The 24,942-nt window shown below is 44.3% G+C and overlaps 1 protein-coding gene across 4 annotated transcripts in view; it reads left to right on the top strand.

Annotated features, from left to right (window-relative positions):
- The window catches only part of Sec31 (COPII coat complex component secretory 31), a 208,032-nt gene that overhangs the window by 144,121 nt on the left and 38,969 nt on the right, over positions 1–24,942 (top strand). For all 4 annotated transcript variants that reach the window (XM_075690145.1, XM_075690136.1, XM_075690118.1 and 1 more), the window contains 3 exons: positions 10,619–10,698; positions 20,119–20,264; positions 21,147–21,338. In XM_075690145.1, coding sequence (XP_075546260.1) covers positions 10,619–10,698; positions 20,119–20,264; positions 21,147–21,338 — 418 coding nt within the window. The remainder of the gene's footprint in view (positions 1–10,618; positions 10,699–20,118; positions 20,265–21,146; positions 21,339–24,942) is intronic.

Raw genomic sequence — 24,942 nt, 5'->3', positions numbered from 1 at the left:
AATTTCGTCTGCTGTAGCCGATAGTCCGTTGTAGTGTGGTCCATTAACATGAACTGCGTTGCATTAATAAAATATGTAGAGCAAACTATAGTTGAAATATGGTCCGTTATATCCGAAAGTATGTTGTATGTGGGTCTGTTTTAATGAGTGTAGACTGTAGTTTTTGCTGGCAGTTTTTATTTGATTTGAGAATTCGCTGTTAGAAGTTGCTGAGTATTCATTCCATTCGAATACTGTAAGGGACAACAGCAGAATAGATTGAGAAAGAGTATTGCAAGTGGAGGCTCTTTCGAATTATTCTGCTGCAGGAGAACTGCAGTTGTTGCCCAGACAAACTAGTTTGTGAGCATGGAGAGGATCACTTCTTCACAATAGTTTCCAGTCATCAAATAAGCATGGCTCACCCTAGGCAGCCTACATATTTGATGTTTCCTTTTAGGCAAAGCAATTTATCATTTGGAAAATTACGCATGTTTGGATTCTTTCAAAACAATGTGCCATGCTGTAGTATTGCACGTAGCTCCTTTATTGAGGACTACTCTCTTCTATGAGCATCTGGTGACTGTTTCTTTGTTTTGTCATTGTCATTGTCCTGGCATTCTGTTAACAGAATTCAGTGTCTCGAATAATATAATATAAATAAGCCTTTTACAGTTGACTTCCGTTAATTCGACTCTGATTCATTCGATTTTTCGATTAATTCAATCCCGCCTGAGGGTCCCCGTCAGAAGCCATGCATTTCTATGGGCCCAAACTTTCATTATTTTGATTGTAAAATTGGCCTTCATGGGATTGTTTGAACTTGGTCACTTAGCAAGCACTCACCCGACTGCTGTGGGGACCCCAATAGCGACCCCTTTAATGGCAGTGTCTGTCTCGGCGGATCTTAGGGGGCAGCAAATGCATTGAACCCCCCCCCCCCCATTGCCACCTGTTGAAAACAGATATTTTCAGCCCGCCCTAGGAAGATTTTCAAGCAATAACCGTACCTACAATGCCTGATTACAGTGTTTATCCAATTCTAATGTGTGCCATGTTTTTCTCTTTATTTATTTTCTTCTCAAGAAAGTTGAGCTGTTCATTGCTTGCACGGTGCAATCAGTTATAAAACCAAAACCTTGCAAGCAGGACTGGCGTAAACAGAAGGAGAGGCGTTCTACTTCGATGGCTGCTTATGGCGCGGCCATGCCAACTCTATCTTGAAAGCGATCTGCGATGTGGAGAGAGTCTTACTGTCCAGGCACACCGTGCTGTGTTCTCATCGCTTAGTTCACCTTGAGGCAAGAGGCAGCACGAAAGTCCATTCGCTTGCTCCTGCTTCTGCACTTCCTAACTCCAGTGTTTTGATAGCCAGTTTCCGCGACCGTCAAGCAAGACGTGCTCCTGTTTGCTTTTGCACGCGTGACACCATGCTTGTTAATTTAGTTAGTAATGGAATGTTTACAAGTTTATACAGTGGAGCCTTGTTAAACCGTAGTTGACCAAAGCTCGGAAAAAGTATGTACTAAACGGTAGTACTGCTTAAAGAAATAGCGTGAGATCGCCCACTTACCTGTCAAAAACTACGAGAGGGTGTGATGAAAGGGCGGAAAACAGGCAGTATTTATTCACTTCGCACAACAAAAGTATGTTATTTTCGTTTGATGCCACGGGGGCCAGCTGTGACAACTGTGGCCTTAAACTCTCTCAAGCTACGAGCCAGCTTTTCCGCCAGCCCCCTCTTCTTGGCAAACATGTATGAGGCTGACGTAACGCACAGCATCTGCCACTATCAGGCTTGAATTGCCTGTGCTGTTGCTTTCCTTGTCATCCTCATCACTGTCATTAGGCGGCACTTCAGCAATAACGGAGGCAATGATGATGAAAAGTCGAACCTCGAAAAGTCGAACCTCATAGCCGACGTATTTTCGCAGTCGCAGCAGCATTGCCGACCAACTTCTCCTTCACATTTAAAATGCCACTCACCATAGTCAACGGTAGACCCCTCTCGCGTACCAGGACTGACTTCTTCATGCCACGTTCAACAGCTCGGACAATGTCCAATTTTTCTTCTATGCTGAGCACCCAGTTTTTGTCCTAGCTTGAACGACAACACAACACAGGCCACAACGCTCCGACTCTGACACGGCCATAGAGAAAGAGATTGCACGCGCCGAAATGATGCTGATGTTGATGTGGCTTCACCCTTCCAAGCGCCCTGTGCGTTTGCACTTGGAGGCTGTTCCGATCTCTGTGGCTCGTTCTGCCAAGCCGTTGTACCGCCGTGATTTCGTGACAAAAATGTAAACACTACGTGTTAACTGATACTTACGCAGTAAGCTGGTACGGTTTATGCGAATACAAAACGCTTTATGTTCAATGGCCACTGAGTCGAGGATTTGACTTCACTACTTTTAAAATGAAACTACTGTTTAAGTGGGTACGGTTTAACGAGGTTTTACTGTACGGCCAATAAAACTGCTACAGTGAAACCTCGTTAAACCGTAGTTGGCCGGAGATCAGAAAAATACGTACTAAACGGTAGTACTGTTTAACCGAAATAGCATGAGATCGCCCACTTACCTGTCGAAAACGGAACACGGAACTCAGAGAGAGTGCGATGAAAGGGGAAAAAAACATGCAGTATTTATTCACTTCGCGCGACAGAAGTGTTATTTTCGTTTGATGCCACGGCGGCCTAGCACGACGACAGCAGCCTCAAACTTACTGAAGCTGCGTGCCAGCTTTTCAGCCAGCCCCCTCTTCTCAGCAAACACTCGCATGGCAGATTCTTCGTTGGCATTACGTATGCTCTGTGCACGCGCGCGGTAATGCTGCAGAAGTCCCGGGGCGCCTTTTTTATTGCCGGGTGCTGTTCTCGTCCCGATGATTGCATTCACAAGGCTGCCATAACGCGCAGCTTCTGCCACTGTCGGGCCTGAATCGCCTGTGCTGTCGCTTTCCGTGTTGTCCTCATCACTTTCGCTAGTCGACACTTCGGCAACAACAGAGGCAACGATGGCAAAAAGTCTAACCTCGTAGCCGACATCTCTTCGCGGTCGCAGCAGCACTGCCAAGCAACTTCTTCGCATACCAAATGCCACGCACCGTAGTCAACAGCAGATCCCTGTCGCGGTGCCAGAGCCGACTTGTTCGTGTCACGTTCGATAGCACGGACAATGGCTAATTTTTCTTCCATGCGGAGCACTCTGCGTCTTTTTTAATCCGAGCTTCGGCATGATGTGAGTCCTCGCTTGCATGATGCCACAACGCTCTCTGGCACGGCGCCGAAATGATGTTGATGTTTATGTGGCTTCACGCGCAAACGCGCAGGGCACTTGGAGGCCGTTGTTACGATCTCTGAGGCTTGTTGTTCTGCCGGGCCACCCGATGGAGACGGCGCACTGCTATGTTTGTGCGATGAAATGTGGAAACGCTACGTATTAACCGATGCGTACACAATAAGCTGGTACGGTTTATGCGGATACAAAACACATTATGTTTAATGGCCACTGAGTCGGGGATTTGACTCTACTACTTCTAAAACGAAAGTACTGTTTAAGCGGGTACGGTTTAACGACGTTTTACTGCCCTTACTTCGTATAGCTGTCTACTATTTTGCTGTCGCAATCGATGCTTCGCATCTCGGCCGAAACTACAATAATTTTTGTTCATTGCAACTTTAGTGCACTGGGAGTAAATCTGTTTTTGCAAATAAGAGAAAGTTGTATTTCTGTATGAAAGAATGAGGTGTGTCGCACCGTAAAGGCCTTTTCTGTTTTTAGGTTACGGCAAACAGTTGCGCGTTACAAATGAGGGTATTTTTTTTTTTTCTCACAGAAAACAGGTGCACATTACAATCGAAGGCACGTTAGAATCATGTAAATATGGTACATTTTTTTAAATTCGACCCGCCAGATAATTTGATCAATTTCGCTGGTCCCTTCAGAGTCGAATCAACGGAAATTGACTGTATTGCCAAGATTCCAGATCCTTTTTTATATGTCATGTTCTATAGAAATTGGAAATACTATTCGGTAATAGATTTCATATTCGACAGTTGTCTTTCTAAAATATTTGTATTCTATTCTACTAGAACATTTCACTATTCGAATAATCCTGTCATGTGCTCACTCTGCATTCAGCCTAGGAGAAACACATGAAAGGTGAAACATTGTTTGTCACACCTGTAGGCAACTCCTAATTAGTGTAATTATTATTCAAACGAAATAGTGTTCAGTGTTTCAGCTGTTTTTCCGGGCACAAGTGGCTGATATCACTTAATGGCCCTCGCAATAAAGAAATCGAAAGTTGAACCTCGCAATAACGAAATCGGTGGGGAGTGCGAAAACATTCGTTTTTGCAAGAATTTCGTTTTTGCAAAATGAAACAGCACAGGTAGGTAATGTGTCGCAAAAGGAAACTTTATTGTCAAAATTTTGTTAGCCTACTTTGGCAAGCTTGCTCGGGGATATAGAACCGCATTGCCGGCAGTACAAAGTGTGCCACATGTGTCGGTCGGCATTGGCAGCACTGCCATGGAGCATTATTCTCGGCCAATTGCTTTCGGAGGTACGATCCCTTTTGCGAGATTTTGTGCAACTTTGCACCAGACATAGAGCAAGAGCGCTCCACGTAAACAGCAGCATTTCTCCAGCCCGTACTGTCGCTCGTAGACACTGACGCGTCCGGTGCCGAGCGTGAAAGTGATCGCATCTCGTATACCCGAAGGAAGTTGATTAAGATTATGGCCCCTTAGTGCAAATTTACATCCGGCGCCAAATCAGCACGTGATGGCTGTCAAGTGGCACAAAACCAGTGTTCATGAAGCAAGGAATGCATATTCCCGGACAATTGCTCAGTCACGGCCCGATGCATGGCACTCTATGCTGTGACCACCATCTCAAGCAGCACAAACAATTCCATGTCAGTGGGATGTGGATTTCCTTGTATTGCTGCATTTTTCTCACTATGCACTGCTATGTCTGCAAAAACCGTCGTCACAAAGTGGCAGTACCAATGTGGTATTTTACAGAATTTTAGTGCAAAGCAATAGCATTTGAGCACATTTTGGAGCCTGCTAGCCTCCTGCGTGTAAGTATTGTGCGGGATTGCATTCTGGCGAATTTCATTGATGCAGGATCGTAGTACAGCAACATTTCATTGCCGAGAGGTACGAAATGCATTGAATCGTATGGCATTTGCCGGGGATGCGAAAATATTTCGTTGGCGTGAAAATTTTGTAGTTGCAGTGTTTTGTAATCGCAGGTTTCGACTGTATTACCATGTGGCTCACGTAACCTGTGGCAATGAAAAAATTTGCAAAATAGCTGCAAGTGCACAGATAAAATTGGTAGACATGCTCAGTGTACTTGTCATCTAGTCAGCCATGGACCTGACTTTGGCCCTCTGTCTAGCCGGCACACGCGATATCAAGTCCGATTATTGATGAGCCACTTGTACAAACATATTAGCGAAGCAGTAAACTTCTTGCCTGTTTGCCATCATGTCGATCAGCAGCAAATTTTTGTCATGACCACACTGTCTTGCCTGTTGGCCTAAATAGCTCTCCTTTATGTGGTGTCAAGCTACCAAAGCAAGTTTGGTGCTGGTTGACGCAGATCTATTTGCAGCGCGTGCATGGCTCTCGGAAAACCGAGAAACCATCTTGTCACATCTCGTAAACCCAACAAAAGTGCGAGCATGGTGGGCAGTGCTGCCATTCATCTGACATAGTGTGCGCCGATAACGTCAGAAAAATCAAGCTAGGATGCATATGGCATTGAAAATTTCGGTCGCTGTCACACATTGGTTTACTTTCTTAGAAAAGGTGCCGGTGCCGTGGGGAGGTTCAAATTATCAAGCAGGTTCACAAAATTGGTTGGCAGCTTTTAAACGAATTCGTCTTTAGTTTGTCTTGCAAGAGCCGCCCATGTCAATGGCAGTGTGACCTGCTGACCGAAAGTGACGATGATGCATGTTTTCAAATATATATGCTTTCATTTCAAATACTTTTAAATTTCTAAATACTCAAAATTGAACCAAAGTGAATATTGAATAGTTTTCGCATAAGTGTGCAAATGGCACTCTAAGCAAAGCCGAACATTAAAAGTGAGGATGGTGGAAAAAAAACTGAACCATGGCCAATTCAAACCACAGAACTATGTTTACAATGCAGCACATACAAATTATTTCATAAATAAGTAGAACCTCGTTCATACGTATTGGCAAAACCACGAGAAAAAATATACTAACCGGGAAAACATACAATCTGAAGCGACAAATACAAATTTGAGACTCAATTATTGTAGACGTCTGCTTAATGCGACGGGTTGCATGAATTGTTGCAGCACGAGATGCTGACACACATTGAGTTGGTGGGCGACGCTGGATGCCGCTGAAGTGAAACGTGATGTCCACATTGCACCGCCAGCAGCAGGGAATGGCGGCGCGTTTGGATTATCACTTACTAAAAGCGTGCAGTCTGCTGCCCATGGCACTGCGCACTGCTGGTACTGGAATAAGAAACTGCACCATCGCTTTCATGGAAGACTGGTAGCTATGTACTGTTCTCGACCGCGCATGCCTCACGTCTTGTTGACATGGGATCTAGGGGCCGGACAACATATACTATCATAGTCTGCAGCAGGGAACAGTGGCACTTTTCGGTTATTGCCTATTAAAGAGGTGAAGACATCAAAATTTTCGTTCATGCGTTTGTTAATTCAAACGTTGCGTCATGCTTCAGGGAGCACGATACACACAGCGGGATTCATATATATCCGATAATTGATTTAATAATAGCATTATTATACCGAGCGATTTCGGTTTCGGTTTCTGGGCTCCGGGGGATGCTATGACGTCACAGAGGAGGAAATGCAACATGGCTTGGTCACGTGGGCCACAAAAAATAGTGACGTAAAACTATGCTGCGTCGTCTGCTCGCGCATATGCGTGCTCTGCCAGCAGAGGTCAACAACTGGCGATTCGAAGTGCATGTCGCGATTATTATAATTATTGCGAAGAGTGACAACAACGGTAAGAAAATATTGCAGCTTGTGAGAGTCGGTGATTCATTCTGAAGCGCCGTAAGCTTTAGCTTTGAAGTGAACCGGAAAAGGCCTAGCGATGATATCGGCGGCGCCGAACGATCAGAGGCGGTGAAGCTGCCGTCGGTGCCAGAGTGACCACTCCTCGGTCGCTGATTGGCCGCTTCGCCGTACGGCTGCCGCACAAATGGGTCCCGGGCCCGTCCTCTCTACGGCAAGGAAATCTCGCTGTTCGCGAGCAAAACCGCCGTCGCACGGGGGCCCGCGAACGGCAAACGGCGTGCGGCGGGTTTCCGTGCCAGTAACGTGGGCGGGCCCTCGCATTGAGAAAGGCCAAGCGAACGAGAGACCGCTCCGAGCTGCCGAACTATGCAACTATGCGAGGAGAGAAGCAGACAACACGAACGCCGCATATCCTGGTCCCTTTCGAAGTCGGCCGGCTAGTGTTACCCTCAAACGCGTCCGCACAGCAACTCGCCACTCGCAGTTTGCCGTTCGCGGGCCGCCGTGCGGCGTTTGTGTTGTCCACTTCTCTCCTCTTGTGTCCGTGTCTGCACGCCTTACCCCTTTGCATTAAGAAAGGATTTTTATATGCCTGTAGCTCGGTCATAGTGGAGGCTATGCTCGGTAGCTCGGCTCAGCAGGCTCCGTAATCGGCATTTCATCGCTACTCATCATACGTCACGTTTTTGTGCTGGTGTGCTATAACGTCCATATTTTCGTTCCTCCTCTGTGACGTAGTAACTGCCGCGCTAGCGATGGGTCTCGACTACGAGAAAGAGTTTTTAATGACTTTTTGGAGCTGAATTAAGATTATTTTGAAATGTTTGCAGCGTCCAATACCTCGTTCTGGGTGTCCTTGCATACGGAAGCAGCCTACAACATGCTTTTTATAGCCCCAAAATTTGGTGTCCCAACCCCTTTAAAATCGCGTGTTACGCTTCCAACGGCACCACGCGCTGTGAAACAGATAGGCAAAGGTGCTTATAGCAATAAGATTGGCGGTGATAGCTGTGAATGCCGCGTGCGACAAACCCGGAGATGATTTGCTGGCACTGAAATGAGAAACTGAGTGCGCGCTGGCATTTTCACGTGAGACGGGTAGGCTAGTATTGTGGCGAAGTTGCCGCGGTGGGCAGCTGTGTACTGTTCTTCATTGCGCGCACGCGCGCCTCGCGCATTTTCTGGTTTTCATGGGATCTAGCAGCCGGAAAATGTATCATACGATCGCAGTTTGGCAATGTACTGAATGTTGGTGCCGAAAAATCGTGTTTTCTGGGAACATATGAACCAATAAATAATGAGCGTAACTCTATTGTGTCATTTCTTTGTGTTCTCGATTGCGAATGCTGGTGCCAGAGAAACGTACATAACAGGAACGTATCAATGTAGTTCTACTGTATTTAGGTAAAACATCATATTGCAGCCAAAACATTGGTCATCATTATACTGTATTTACAAAAATCTAACGTGCACCTTTTTTTCAGAAAAAAAATGGGTCCGAAAGTGACTGGTGTGTCACAGTTGGATATGAAACCAAAACCTCATTAGCACAGTTTACAACAGCCTACCTACAGAACCATTAGATGCAGCATCATCACCATCACGAGATGGCGGCAGAGCACATTTTCTTGAAGGTTACTGTGGGTTTATATTGTGCTAGACTACGATCACTTTCACTATCATTTCTGCAAGATTTCACGACACTCCGCATGGCACACATCGGCGTATACTGCCACTAGTGTTTTTGCCATTGTGCCATGCTTGCTATCTGCACAAACTGCCAAGAATGCTATCGGCCACATATTTTCACAAGTACGACGCAGATTCACGTGAAATCTCAAGAATGTGATACAGTCAAAACCCGTGATAATGAAATCCCGCGACAACGAAATTCTCGCGTCAACAAAATACTTTCATATCCCTGGCGAATGCCCTAGGATTCAATGCATTTTATACCTCTTCGCAATGAAATGCCGCTGTACTACAATCCCGCATCAACAAAATTTGCTGGAACGTAACCCCGCATATTATCTACTCGTGTAGGGCTAGCAGGCTCCAAAGTTTGCTTAAATGCGATTGTTTTGCACTAAAATTGCGTAAAATACAACATTACACTTGTGTAGGCGCTGGCATTTTTCATTACAAAAACAACCAAGTGCCAAAATCGATCACGTGTGTTGGAAACACGTCATGGCCGCCATCTTGTTTGTCGATCGCCCGTTTGAAGCGGCACGCATGTTGCTACCAACATGTGACGATGGTTTTTGCACATCTGCTAGGCGACATTGTAAATCATTGTTCGAAACGCATGTTCAATTTGCGTTCCCTGCGACTGACGGACCCGGCGCAGCCTAGGCCAATCCCGTGAGGGAAAACTTAACACAAACTGAACGTACGTTTCAAACAACAATCGCCAATCATGGCAGTGTGCTGCGTAACGTGCGCCTCAGGGAGAAAAATGCAGCAAAAACAAGGAAATCCACGTCCCACCAACATGGAATTGTTTATGGCACTTGAGATGGCAGTCGCAGCATGGAGTGCCATGCATCGGGCCGTGATTGAGCGACCGTCCGGGAATACGTACCCCTTTCATCAAGAATGCTGCTTTTGGTGCCACCCGACAGGGACTGCGTGCGCATTCTACGCCGGACATAGAGTTGTGCAAAAGGGCCATAATCTCGATCGTTCGCCTTGGGGTACACGAGATTGGATCACTTTTACACTCACACCGGACGCGTCGGCGCCTACAGGCGACAGCGTGTGCTTGGGAAATGCTGCTGCATGCGCTGTTGCTCTAGGTCAGTTATGCAAAATCTTGCAAAAGTGATCCTATCTCCGAAAGCAGTTGACCTAGAATACTGCTCCACGGCAGTACTGCCACTGCTGATCGACACATGTAGCGCACTTTGTACTGTTGGCAATGTGGTTCTATATCCTCGAGCAAAGCTTGGCAAAGTGGGCTAACTGGATTTCGACAGTAAAGTTTTGTTCTGTGATGCATTATATATCTGCGCTGCCTCTTTTCACAACAATGAAATTTACACGGAAGCGAATTTTTTCATGTTCCCTGTCAGTTTCGTTATTGCGAGGTTCAACTGTAGCAGTATCTCTAAATGTGATCGCCCAGGAGTACCGCCTTGTGTGCTTGCAATATTGCAGTAAAGTGCAAGTAGCGATTACATTGCGCTGCTTTCATTATGAAAACGCATTTTTTAAATATATTTCCCCTCTGGGAAAAGTAAATTCTGCTTGCTTGTTTTTTCTGACCCCCAGTGTGGGGACATGCTATATTTATTCTTTTATAAATCATGTGCATGTTACATTCAGGTGCATTTTTATTTTCTTACCTTAAACCTGCAAAAATTTTGTGCATGTTAGATTCTGGGCCCTGTTAGAATTGTGAAAGTACAGTATTTTGGCTCAGTGGCACTGCTGGGAAAAACTGCAGGCTATTGTGAGCAACAAAGAAATTGATTAGTAATTGTCAATTGTGTTATGGGACTACTGTTTTCATTACAATCTTTTGGGTCAGTATTGACTGGTGCTTTATATTATATTTCTTTTGCTTTTACACTTCTGTTTTCCAGATTTGAAGACCAAAATTCTACCTATACATTAGCGCACTCCACTACGCCGCAGTACACAAGTGTTTATGGGGTATCAGCAGGTAAGCTAATCACAAAAACAAAAAAAAATGTTTTTAAACATTCTTTGTTGTGCACCTATATATATATATATATATATATATATATATATATATATATATATATATAGAGAGAGAGAGAGAGAGAGAGAGAGAGAGAGAGAGAGAGAGAGAGAGAGAGAGAGAGAGCATTTAAAGAGAATTGAAGAATGTAATACCTACATTTTTTGTAAAAAGATTTCATTATTGTATTACAGTAAAACCACTCTAATTTGTTTGTTTTCCACAGGACTGTGAGAAGAAAATGTAATACCCAGGAAACGTATTGCGTGAACATGCTGTTAAATTAACAAATACATGCTGTTACATATTAACCCTTTAACCACCAGTCTCAAGCCGTACTTGTCATGGGAGGCTGTACCAATATCGCTAATGACAAGTCAAATTCATGCAGTCTGATGATGTGCTGCTCCCACTCCCAAAGACGCGTTAAGTAATTGGCTTCGGATTCAATTTTCAACGATAGAGAGTGGTAGAAGTCTTGAAGACACATGTAATGAAGTATAGAGATTCGAGTGATATATTTTTAGAACCAGAAATGACATGTAAAAATTCATGACTACATAAAAAAATTGGGATATTTGGTATGTTTTTCTGGAACTATTCGGGTGTTAAAGGGTTATAACAAGGACACATGCACGGCTCAGCCACTAAAGGATTTACAGTCGCCTACAGCTGATTGACATGTAGGGACAACCTTAAAGTCCGGATAACCAGGAGTCAAAGCACGAGATTCGACTGAAAATGAGTGACTTATTTCAGAAGCGGCCGAAAAAGATGTGGAATATTCTTGGATGATCACTTTCAAGGACACCTTCACTTCCACACAATTTCGCATTACTAGTACCAGGCGCATCAGTATCTACAAGCAATAGAATTCTGGGTAAAGTCCCAAGCATGCTGACATATCACAATTCCAGGATTGCTGCCGCCCATCGACATATCCGGTGCTATGAAACTGAAAGTAGTATGTTGAAAAGTGATCATGCAAGAATACAGCCCCAATTTGTCTACGCGTTGCTGTGTGCACATACACTTGCCTGCGACCTGGTCAGTCTCTATATTGACCATTGTTATGCTGGCGCTACAGATAGACGAATGTGCAGTCAGTGCATGCTCCGAAACTTAATCCCCTGGCAACATGACCGAAGTCAACTGAGCTGTGTTAGCCAAATGTTCAGGGGTTTCTTTGTAACAGTCATTGTCTGGGGCTTCCTTCATTTACTGTATTTTTGAATGTATGACCCGCATAAAAAATTCAAGAAATTTAACATTAGTCAGGGTGTGAGCTAAATGGCAATTTGCCATGAGGTGCGATTTCGCTGCAGCGTGGCGCTCACTGCCATGCAGCCGTACCTCATGGCAAAGTTCTCCGCCATTCAAAGTTTCGTTATCTCCTAGGGAGCCCCACCCCTGCGTGTTGAAGCTCCCTGCTCCCCTCCTTCATGGTCGCCCATTCTGCTTCTTTTTACGAGCCGCCATTTCGCGTTTGATAGTCATTGCACACGATAGTGGTAGTGCGTGCGGCGCCGGCGAACTAGAACTCTGATCACGATGAGCTGTACTCAGTGGCCACCCTTTACAGCGCTGCAGAAGCTGAATATTATCAGCATTGCTGAAGAGAAGGGGAGAACAGAGCTGCTGGCTGAAGCAACAGTAACGAGTCGTGCATCCATGAATTGAGACTGTTTTTGCAAAGATATGACTGTTGTAGTTTTTGCTCCAGGATATTGTAATTTAGGGTGCGGGTTATGTACAGAAAAGTATGGTAATCACTGTCCTTGTCGGTGCAGACATTGAGGGTGGAGTTGGTGGCAATTGAAAAGGCTTGAAGAAGTCGCCCAGGACCGTGTCATTATTTAACCCAAATGAATGAATGCTGTACGCATGGCACTCTCACAACATGCAGCAAATGCAGCCGTTGCAGCTTTTCAATGCTTAGCAGCTTGGGCTGGGTTGGCCTGCAGTTTGGGTGCGATTGGCGACTACTGGATCGACTAGGCTTCGCTAGTTTCGGTATTGAGGAGGAGCCAGTAAAATGCCAGCAACGTGAAACCAAAATATTGCTATTTTTGCTCGTTTCTGTGGCCGTATTTGCGCTCGTTTGTGTAGGCAAAGTTCGACTATGTATAATGGCATACTGTAAGATGGCCAAAACTTCGTAAATTTCTGCCAAGACTATACTCGCCAAGATCGTGACCGGTCAAAAGTGCAAGTTGGGGGTAGTCGGAAGTGTGCAGCTGGGGTGTTAGAGCCGTTGACGTTTTTCTTTTAGATTTCTTCCGTTATAGATTGTGCACTTGATATTATTCTTGTAGTTGTACGCCAATGTTACTACTTATTACCTGGGAACATTGCTGGAACAACGTCGTATGAAAGTAAAACATAGACATCTATGAGCCTTTTGCTGGAACGGGGCTTTATACCTGGGAAAACGTATGAACAAGGAACATATTAGTGCGGTACTACTGTATCACTTCATTTGGTGTTCATGTGGTCCTGACCCAAATTCACGTATTAGAGCGCAGCTCTTATGCACCCATTCCTGCGGCGTTGTAGGCGTTGTCCCTCGTAACAAAGTGAATGAACACAGCCAAGTATGAAAGTGAACACTGAATGCAGCGAAAGATGAAAGTTGAGAAGGAAAGTGCCTCAGAACCATGAGAGAGAAAGCGGAGGAGGAGGATATGGCGAAACCGTGAGAAGAAAAGCGTAGTGTTGTGGCAAGATGGGCTTTGCGGTGACAATGGCACCAGAGTAGCACGCGTCGTCTGTATGGAAACGAAGTGCTGCATGAATGGAGGTCTGTCGGCGGTGGCTGCTGTAAATTGCACACTCGCATCACCCACATGCCGCCTCTAGCAATCTCCCAATTAGCGAGGCAGTCGCGCAACATTTTGCTCCATTTGCAATGTGCCGCACGAGTCAGGTTGTCCACGCTAGCCAAAGCAGTAGAATGTTGTTCATACGCTTTGAGAAAAAAACCACGAGAAAAAAACATACTAACTGGGAAAGCGTACGGTCCAAAGTAACTAAAAAAATTTAACAGACTCAACTACAGTCGAATCTCGATGAACTTGAAGGGGCCCGAAAATTTTGTTCGTGAATTAAAAGAAGTTCAGATTAAAAGAAGGACTTGTTTTTGAATTATAGTCGAATCTCGATGAACTTGAAGGGGCCCGAAAATTTTGTTCGTGAATTAAAAGAAGTTCAGATTAAAAGAAGGACTTGTTTTTGAATTATTCGTGCGCCATAGCACGATGCACGAATGGTGCAAGTCATGAAATACTGCGGCGCGCAAGCATACAGCCAGCGAGGACCACGAAACTGCTCACGCCGGCTAACATTCGCATGCCAATAACGGCAGAAAACGAAACTTCCAGGAGTGGGCTAAGCTGGCACCGCCGGCGTGGAGGCATGATTGCACAGAGACCGTCAACGATGAAAGAGTTACGAAGGAGTTCAGAGGGAGGGCAAAGGGAGCATAGTTGCAGCAGGGTGGTAGGGAAACGGATTTGCTTTCCCACCAGCTTGCTGGATGGCACAAATTACCTCTGCCACCTACTGCCACTGAAGCAGTAGAGTTGCCAAGGCCAGGACTGGGCCTCCGCTGCTGCTTCCCTCTGTGTGCGCGTGTGTTTTTTCCTTCGTCTGTTAACAGATCGGCGCTGTGTCTACCTTTTTCTTCCTGCATTCTTAACGTGAGTTATGCCTTATCAAGATGATGAAGTCGTTGCCACGTATCATAATCATGTGTGCTCCCTGCTGTTACGGCGTCGGGTCCGTTTTGTTGTACAGGATTGGATTTGGGACACTGTCTCCAACAACCTTTCCATCGGAACTTCTCGGTTTAGACGTGCCATTGTAAAAAAAACAAGCGCGAACGAGACCAACCAAGCCAACCAAAAAGCGTGAGTGAGAGTTAACGTGAGCAGACGATAGTGATAAACAAGCGGTTAGGCTGAACCAGATGCGAGTACGAATAGAGCGGCCGGGCAGGTCCACATGATAGCAGTTTCCTGTGCATACGGCACTGTAGGGGCCACTCTTATTGGTCTCCTCCGTTCGTGGCTCGCTTGCTGCTGCGGCAAGCCATCAAAAATCTACCCAGGTCTGATCCCTCCCGCGGCGCGCGTTTTGCCGCTAGTGTGGTTGGGGTATTTTGGTGCGATGCAGAAACAGCGACCTTACCATTTGAGAGAGGGTAAAATTTCCGCCACGCTTTTTTTTTTTTTTTCTTGTTTCACACGTGGCATTGAGGAGTTTCTCCTAAGCCTTTCCTCTATGGCGGGTTCATATCAATGCTGGTCAGAGGCACCGCCGCGTAATTTGGCACGCTGCTCAGAGCATTGTCGGAGTGTGGTGTGTTCAAATTAACCATCGCAAATGCTTGTGGGTTCGAATTACAGGGTGTTTACGCCCATTGGAATGCACAGAACTTTGACGGAACCATGGCATCAATTCGAATAAACTGGAAGTTTGAATGAAGCATGTTTGAATTAATGAGATTCGACTGCATTGTTGACATCTGCGTAATGTGAAGTGTTGCCGGATCGTTGTGGCACGAGATGCCGACGCACGTCAAGCTGATGGTGCTCCGCTGGCCTGTAACACATTCTGTTGTTTTCCTATTGCGTGGTGTTTTAAGAGGGCGACGGGAAACCGAAACGAAATCGAGCTGATGGGCGACGCCTGATGCCGCTGAAGCAAAACATGATGCTGACATTGCGCTGCCTGCAGCACGTTTTTTCTCGCTGTTTTTTACGAAATATATGAACAAGGTTCCACTGTAGTAAGCTGAGTTGGTATTTCATAAATATTTTTGGTTATTCATTAGTAATAAACATTTCAGCAGAGCAATTTCAGGCATATGTGTGTCAGACTTTGTGTTCACAGTGTTAGTTTAAAGGGTATGAAGGATGCTTAATGATTTTTATCCTAGTATATTTGCGTTGTCATTGCCCATAGTGCTAATTGAATGTGCAGAATGCTTCGCAGCTTCAGACAAACACTACTGATTTCACAAGCTGGCCAGTTATGCTTGCGGTAAAAAGTGTTTGGGGTTCTAAGTGCCCTGAAGTGGAAGTTGCCCTTCTCAAATGGTTGAAGAACTCTAAAAATGTGAACCTGCCCACAAATGTGCCTGTGATGACCTTCTCAACGGAAATGTCTAGTGTGAACAGTTGAATGTGCCATTCATTCTTGGACAACTGCCAGAATGAAAAAATTGAAAATATAAAAGCAGCTGCTTAGGAATTTTCGCTAGTCAACACTATGATTTTGCAGCTTATGAATCAAGGTGTAATTGAAACTGGTGGTAAGCTCTACTGCAACAGCATTCTTCAGTGGCTGCTTATTGCCTGTGAGGCTAACATGGGGTGCAGTGTAAACATGCTTTGTGCTACTGTCTTCCTCGTTCATGGTTAGGACTGTCGCCAAGAGGAATACTTTCACATACTGGACTTAATATGTTTTGCACACATTTTGATAAAAGCTTGTGGGAGGCGGTGCAAAGAGGTAGCCACTGTGGCCACAGTTTATTTAGGCCGGCCAGCCATGGTGCCGCGGGATCTTAGTAATGGCAGCTACCGTGGCCGCTCAGGTCGAGCATGCCAGCATGTTTTATTCTCACGCTACTTGCATGTGAGCCGTCTTTCTCTTCACCTGTTCTGGAGGCAATAGCCGCGCTGCTACAAGCTAAAGGATGATCTGCAAGTTTGCAGCAACCTTTGCAGAAGTTTACATGAAATGGGTCTTCCCCAGCCATTTCCTCACCACTATCTTCCCCACCAAAATTATTCACAGGCAAGAGCCTGCAGATAATTTTGGTTCTTTCGCACTTGTTGGCACAACCATTCCTCCTGCTGTTCCTACTACGGATGCTGGGATTGTAGATCTTGTATTGAGTAGTCCTGATTAAGGCAAACAGCCATCGGGGGAACAGCCTGTGTAGGAACAACGGCAGTGGGATTAGTGTGCATCTGTTTACGCAGCAACAAAGTTTAATGTGGCAGTGAGATTTGTGGTCTCATAAGGAAGAAATTGAAGGAATTGCTGCTTTCACCTATCATAAATGGGCAAAATTATCTAATTTCTTAATTTTTGTAGCTGCTATAGAGACTGAAACATTATTTTGGCTATTACTACTTTGGTGGCGGCTGCTTATGGCATGGCTGAGCATGGCTGCACAGGCCCTCTCTTGACAGCAATCTGCGATGGGTACCGAGTCTAGGTGTGCTGACAGGTGATAGCTTCATGTGCGCTGTGTTTTTGTTGCTTTGTTCGCATTGAAGCGAGAGGCAGCATGAAAGTCAGTTCGCTCGATGCTGCTGCCGCTCTTACTTGCAGCAGCGTTTTGACAGCGAGTGTCCGTGGTCGTCACACGAGATGTGTTTGTTTGCCTTTGTGCACGTGACACCATGTTTATTAATTGAGTTTGTAAATGAATGTTTACAACTTTATATGGACAATAAAACTACTGTCCTTACTATGTATAGCTATCTAATAATTTGCTATCACAATTGATGCTTTGCCTTTCGGGCAAAAATGCAACTTTTTTGACTGCAGACAGCCCATGCACATGCCTCAACAGAGCGCATTGAAACCAATTCTAGTGTTGACAGCAGTGTTCAGAGAAAGTATCCACACTATACTAAAAAAATGTACACATCAATACCACATTAAGTGTTTGAGTATAATATGCTCGAAAAAGTAATTCATTACTTGCAATACAAATCCAATGTTAAAAAGAAAGCAAAACAAAGCAGTGCGCTACCAGAAGGCTTAATTGGCTTGCTGGAGGAGTTGCTTATCAAAATGGTAATCTGAGAGCTTGCCTACTCTTCACCCCCTTTTGTTTCTTCTTTAACATAAGACTGCCAATACTGAAGGGGCTCATTGTAAAGTTTGTTACAGCACAACACAAGACAAGGATGAAAGAACGTATAAAACGACGACCACGGCGCTGACTCTCAACTGACATTTTATTGAAGATATGTCTAACATATATATAGGTGCCAGTTGATAACCATGACATGCACGAGACACAGATGCATCGAGGCAACTGTAACAAGCTGACGCATAATCAAAATTGACATAGGTAACACAGTTATTTGTCATGAAAAGTGATAGACGGTTCGCTGATACATGCTTTGTCCCTAATCTTTATATTGTGAGCCTCGGCAATTTCCCTTGTCAATTGGCTTGCGTGTTTAAAAATGACACTAGTTTTTTTTAATTCGAGGCGACAACTGCACAACTTGCAATGCTCCGGCAGATGAAGTGGCGCAACCCCTTGAAGAGATAGCACATGCTCCCGAAGTCGAACATTTACACATCGCTTTGTGTCCCACATACTCTCTACCACAAGATAATGGAATGGCATACAAAACCTGCTTAGCTCAAGTGATGTATCTGTTCACATGTTTGACAGGGCATTTTCCCTTCACTTTCTTATCCTTCAGGATGTCCTTCACTTGCATATACTTCAACTAATGGGCGTATGCGACCTATCTTATGTTTCGCAGAAAAACGTACATCAATGCTGTACTTTGAACCAACATTCTTAAGCCCATGCACTAACTTGTGTATATATGGTACTGCTGCGCTTTTTCTTTTTTCTTCTAATTTAGTTTTAAGACCTTGGTCATTTATGCTCTTGACGCCGCGAACCATACTTTCACTCGCAGATGAAATAATCGCTAATAAATATATCAGTTGAGAGTCAGCGCCGTGTTCGTCGTTTTAGACCTTCTTTCATCCTTGTCTTGTGTTGCGCTGTAACGAGCCTTACTATGAATCCCAACCAACTGGCCCAACTTGCTGTTCTGATACTGTAGGGGCATTGTCCAAGTGTGCATTATGGGACAGAGACACTGTGTTGTAACAAGAGTTTATGAAGTGTGGGATATTCCTGCAACAGTGGCACACTTTGCTTTATTTTCACATTGTACTATTGTAGTAAAGACTGTAGAAGTGGTACTCATGTACTCTCCCACAGGTGCCTATGCTTTAAAAGTGAAAAAGTCATTGTTTGATGGATAAGCACTGTTGCTCAAAATGTGCCAACACTGTGGCTTTGATAGGCCTCGTGAGAGAGGAAATCGCCAGCCTGCCATGTCTGCCCATGCCACTGTGAGCAATTTCCTCCCACATGAAGTCTGTCAGACTGGCATTGACAATCATGATCATGATGAAGACAAATGTATCATGTCTGATGCCTGGCATAAAATGTACAATCGCATTAGCTGCAATAACTTTTTAAGTAATTTACAGAAGCAACAAAGTATTCTCTTCATGTGAGCCACAAAAGCTTATGGCATTCCTCCTGACTGCATGAAAACCAGGAAGATGCTCTCTGTGCCTTCTGTGCTGCACACGCACATGCAGACTGCTGTCACTCCAAGGACAAACAGGTGCAACAAAAACAGCAGAGAACATTTTTTAATGCTCCTATTTCTGGCGAAATTGTGTTATTTGTACTTGTTTGTGCAAAACATGCGAATCAAACAGCTGGACTGTTAGGGTTGCTAATTAGATTAGTATTGCTATTGGAGTTTCCTGCTGCTAGGATTGCATTAAATAGAGGTTCGATTGTATGGCAGGGCAAGTTGAGAGTAACGGCACTGAGCCACGGATTGATTCCTTTTATTGAAGGAAAGCTAATTCAGTAATATGAGCATTGGTTTTTCCCTTATTTCCATGTAATACATTATGTGTACCCATTTGATTGACTCATTGGGAACATGTATTGAGTGACCAAGAATAAGTAGGCTGGAAAGGGAGGTAAAGGGGGCAGGTACAGTCAACCACAAAATTTTATGGAACACAAGATCTGACAGGAAGCTGAAACCTATGCAGACTCACGATGCAGCCTAGTATTTGCATTTACAGCCTCTACCAGTATATGTGAACAACATTGTGATGTTTGGTTTTACTGAATACTGTTACAGGCTACTCAGAAAGTGAACATTTTCCGAGATCCCGTAGATCCCGTTTATGAAGTGTGGGATATTTCTGCAACAGTGGCACAGTTTGCTTTATTTTCACATTGTACTATTGTAGTAAAGACAGTAGAAGTGGCACTCATGTACTCTCCCACAGGTGCCTATGCTTTAAAAGTGAAAAAGTCCGTAATATGTACTCAAGGGTTGCTTTGCACTCGCATGAAGTTTGTTGCAGTTCATCCAAGGTCTTAGTTGGGGAATTCCTGCTGTAGCATTTTCCATCCTTGTGCTTCTTGACTTCTTCCACCCCGCAACTTTGGTCAGTAGCAAGATACTTCCTTCTTCGTGGGAGGAATTCCATTTTTGGATTTAGACCTTTTGCTCGGCATAGCTTTAATGGCTTTGTGGGCTTCCCTTTTCCCTCCTTCTTTTGGTGCAGTCTCGTCCAATGCAAGTATCCAGTCTTCTCAGCTATCGCCATCACCTGTGGCGCCTAGCATAGCTCCTTTGCCATCTTCCAGTTTGCTAGGTAATCCACCTCCACCAGGCTGGAATGACCCACCTCCTGTGAAGCCGTCGGCCAAGGTAGGATATAGCACAGCATTATTTGTGAAATTGTAGGCTAATGAAAAAATCCATGGTCTGTGTAAACTTGGTTTGTGAAATTTTAAGGCATGAATAGCCAAGGTCTAGAAGAATATGCGTGCAGTAGAGAGTTTGGTCATTTACTGTCATCAAATAAAACACCCAGCAGCTTTGAGCCGAGCAACTATTTGAGCAAATGGTGCAACCACTCATGTCATGTCATGAATGCGAATTTGGCAAGAGCAATGAGCAAGCTCAAAATAGAAAATGAAATATTTTGGGTGTAGCAACGAGCATATATAGAGGCTTTCCCAAGCTATCTATCAAGTTATCAGGGGCATGGTACTCAAAGAATGCAAATTTGTCGACTCTCATTTGCACTTCACAGGGCGCAATGCCAACAATAAATTTTTTATCTGAATAATAAAAACTTCATTGGAATGATGTGTTGACATGATTGTGCTTGTAGTGGTCAGGTGGCCAAGTTTATTTTCTGATGACAAGGTAGAAGACATTGAAGCATCAAAAATTACAGCTGATTGAATGCTTTTTCAACTGCCTAGTGGCACTTTCTGGTGATGATGAATGTGTGGCATTTTTCTTTAGACTATGTGCGATAGTCTCATTTGATAATCGCACTTGTTTGGGTGGGTTCAACTGTAAATACCCATCATGGTTGGTTCTTGGGGCTACCAAAGAATCTGCAGTTTTTCTTGACCCTGAGGATGACCTTGACATGTATAAGTGCACCTCATAGTAGTGTGTTGGCTTTATGTCTATGGTGGGCATTGTATGAGGACATTTAATGCATAGTTCTAAATTTAGTGCCAGTGTTGTAGAGGGCTTTAATGTGACAGTCTGCCATTGTCACCTTTTCCTCAGCAACTGTCACAAGGTTCATCCGTGCCAACGTTTGACCTGGCAGCCCCCATTACGACACCCCTTGTTGGTGCCCCAGCACCAACTGTGCCTGAAGCAACTCCACCTAGCTTTCAGGGTGGATATGTTCCACCACCAATGCCACAATTTGCCTCCCAGCCACTGCCTTCAGGGGCACAAGCACTGCCACAACAGGTCAGTAAGCCCCTTGTGTGGTCATGCTGCTTGCGTCTACCTGTACTGTTGCAATCTTTTGTCTGAACTGATTTGCAATCCAGAGGCTGATCCAAAAACTGGTTGTTGGCTAGGTTCACGGCAAAATATATAAGGCAGGTTTTGGTTCTTACGCAGGTATGTGATATAATGTATGGCATGTGCAGTTGATGGCAAAAAGCTTACGGGACACAAAATTTGTGGAAAAGCTGAATTCCCACAAAACCAGGTACATATCCTCAAACTTAAGAGTTTCAGATTGTAGTAGTAGTTTTTGTGACCTACACGGTGATCCATTAAATTAGAAGTACCATGCCTTAACAGAGCAGAAATTCACATTTCTCGTGGAACTTGGTGTCCCATAAACTTTGATGTCGCTGTGCTACTATATTAAATTGGCATCAAGCTTGTGCTTATGCAAGCACTAGTCTTAATAGTTCCATTGAAACTGCTGTTTCTTCAGAAGGATGAGTCAGTCTGAAGTAATGTTTGAGTTGCAAGCTGCACTGATTATCAAAAATGAGATTGATTAGGGATAAAAAATATGGTTAGTGTAAATCTACAAGGGCTGAAATAGAACAATAAAGTCAAGTTCTTCCCTACATTTGTGACCTAAATTTTTGTTTTTGTGTTTTGAATATATACCTACTTACTTGAATTTAATGTGAACTTCTTTTTTTTCTCGATAGAACGGGCCCAAGAAGTGCATGCGCGTTAAAATCAAGTACGATCCTAAATCTACTTTACCATATTGCCATCGGCATTTCAATATGGTCGCCTTGTATGCGCTTCGAGCCTAGCTGCCGTAGCTTTCTCCACGTGCTGTAGTAAGTGTGCTTAGGTTAGTCCACCGTCTGTCTTCCGCTTTCTGCATTTGCTCTGTTAGCATAGAATCGCCGACTGCAAAGACACGCTGAGTTCATCATGATGCTGCAATTAAAAGGAAAGTGATCACATATGTGAAGATGGACGGAAATCAGGCCGCATCCCAGGCATTCGGACTTCCTGAAACTTGCGAGCAGGACTGGCGCAAACAGAAGGAGAGGCGTTCTACTCTGGCGGCTGTTGCATATGGTGCGGCTGCGCGGCCCCTATCTTGAAAGCGATTTGCAATGACTTCAAAGTTTACGTGTCTAGGCACACCGCGCTATGTTCTCGTCGCTTAGTTCGCGTTGAAGTGAGAGGCAGCACGAAGGTCAATTCGCTCGCTCGTGCTTCCGCACTTTCTCACTCCAATTTTTTTATAGCAAGTTTTCGCGATCATCAAGTGAAATGTGTTCATGTTTGCTTGTGCATGCGTGACACCATGCTTGTTAATTTAGTTAGTAAGCTAATGTTTACAAGTTTATACGACTGGTAAAGTTACTATCCTTACTTCGTATAGCTGTCTACTAATTTGCTATTGCAACCAATGCTTCACCTTTCGGGCGAAGCGGCGACTTTTTTTATTCATCTCAACTTTAGTACATTGGGAGTAAATCTGTTTTTCCAAGTAAGAAAAAGTGTTATTTATGTATGAAAGAATGAGGTGTACAGTACTGTAAAGGCCCTTTCTTTTTTTTAGGTTACAGTAAACAGGTGCTCGTTACGAATAAGGACATTCTTTTTTTTTTTTTTTGTCACGGAAAACGGGTGCGCGTTACAATTGAGGGCACGTTAGAATCGAGTAAATATGGTGTACGAGGGTGAATCAGAATGTCTTTGGGGGGCCCCTATTTTCTGTTGGCAAAAATAAGGTACATGCAAGTAATTACAAATATATGTGCTATTCTACGTACCTTACACTATTTTTCCACATAGTCCCCACGCCGGTTCAGACCATTTGTCCCATCGCAGCACTAAATTTGAGATGCCCCTGTGGTAGAATTTGTCCGGCTGACTATGGAACCACCGTCATACTGCTGTCTTGGCTTCATCATTGCACGTGGTTCGCTGTCCTACCAGGAGTTTCCTCAGTGGATCAAAAACTTAGGAATGTCCTTGAGGTGCTCATGCTGATCTGCTTTCACCAATGCACCCACGTGGGAAATGTCAATCAGCGATGCACACGGCCTCCCTGAATGCTCACTGTCATGCAAGCCTTCATGGCCTTTTGCAAACTCACAACACCACAACCTCACATTTTTCAAAGTGAGGCACCTTTCCTCTTACTTGGGCTGCATTTCCCTGTGGATTTTGATGGGCATTCGTCCCTTGCTCCATAGAAAACTAATCGCACTTCGTTGCTCATACGCCATGGATGTGTGAAGCACAACTGCCATCTCCAACAACTGACAGCAGCGCTGTGTCACAGAGCTACTGGCAGATAAGGCCAGACCGGTCCAAGAAAGGTCCACAGCTGGGAATGGATATGTTAACTTCGCATTTACAGCCGTAGGGGCAAAAGCCGTAGGGGCAAAGTAGGGGCAAAGTAGGGGCAAAAACTTTCTGATTCGCCCTAGTATATTCTGCATCTTTTGGCTTACAGGATATTTGGCTAATAGCATATTTGACTGATCATTTCAGAATGCTTTAGCACCATTTCGAAAGTTGTATAAGAAAGCAACTAAGCTTTAATGTGCACATAAGCGGTTTAAAATGGCAATAATGATGCCTGCACACGCTGCACGTTGTCCTACAAGTTAAAAAAAAAAAAAGACAATGCATTTCAGAGTCTACATTCTCCATTAGCTCATTTCTTGTGCGAATTATGACCACGCTGAGTATGCTGTAGTCCTAGTCCACATGGAAAATCATGTGTAATGTTTACCTTGCAGTGAAGGTAAACGAGTCTAATTACTTGTTTATTATGCAGTCAAGCCAACTTATAAAGCCACATTTAAAATCAACTTCATCTTCGGTTAAACAGGCCTACACCATCCATCAAATATTGTAAGAAGCCTGTGGATGGTCACTCACTTAAAGCAATTACCTGGTTGGCATGCCAACTCCATTAGAACAAAGGAAGTGAATTGCAGCGCAGCAGCACCACTTTGTCTGATACATAAAGCTAGGCACATTGATGAAGTCCAGCTGTATGTGCAAAGTACTTTTGTTTCAATGTATGCTGGAGTACAGAACCAAAATGTGCATATTGTGCAAAGATTGTCCCACTTCCTATGCTCTCTCATTAGCAAAATACTTCTGCAGACCATTTCTTGTGTGCTGGCCCGCCACTGAGCTTTCCTTGGAGACATAACAAACTTAGAAATAGCTGTTGTAAAACAAAGAACATTATGTGCAGCATTTTGTGCATGTTGAGTTAACTGTGGCTGCCTTTGCTAAAATAGACAAACTGTATAAAGTTACAAAAGCTCGATGCGATGCCAGGCTCATCTAGATATCACAATAATGTGTGCTCTATTTCAGTAGTTACATGCAGCAGAGTCAAGACTATGCAACCCAAGAGTGCAGATTCTTGCGCAGCGAGATGTAGCGCCACAGTTTGGGTCCTGTTGGATGACTAAATGACCTTGACAAGTGGTCTTGTTGGCAGGTGTGTTTACTTGGAAGCTTCTCTGCAGGTCTCAGGGCAGTCTATTGTGCGATTTTGATACATTCTTTAATAAACTATTAATTGAGGCTCTATGATACTGAAACTAGAGTT

The sequence above is a fragment of the Dermacentor variabilis genome, chromosome 1, assembly GCF_050947875.1.
Source record: "Dermacentor variabilis isolate Ectoservices chromosome 1, ASM5094787v1, whole genome shotgun sequence".
In the NCBI taxonomy this organism is placed as follows: domain Eukaryota; kingdom Metazoa; phylum Arthropoda; class Arachnida; order Ixodida; family Ixodidae; genus Dermacentor; species Dermacentor variabilis.
The sequence above is the reverse complement of the archived record's forward strand: the minus strand, read 5'-3'. Positions and strand labels throughout refer to the sequence as shown.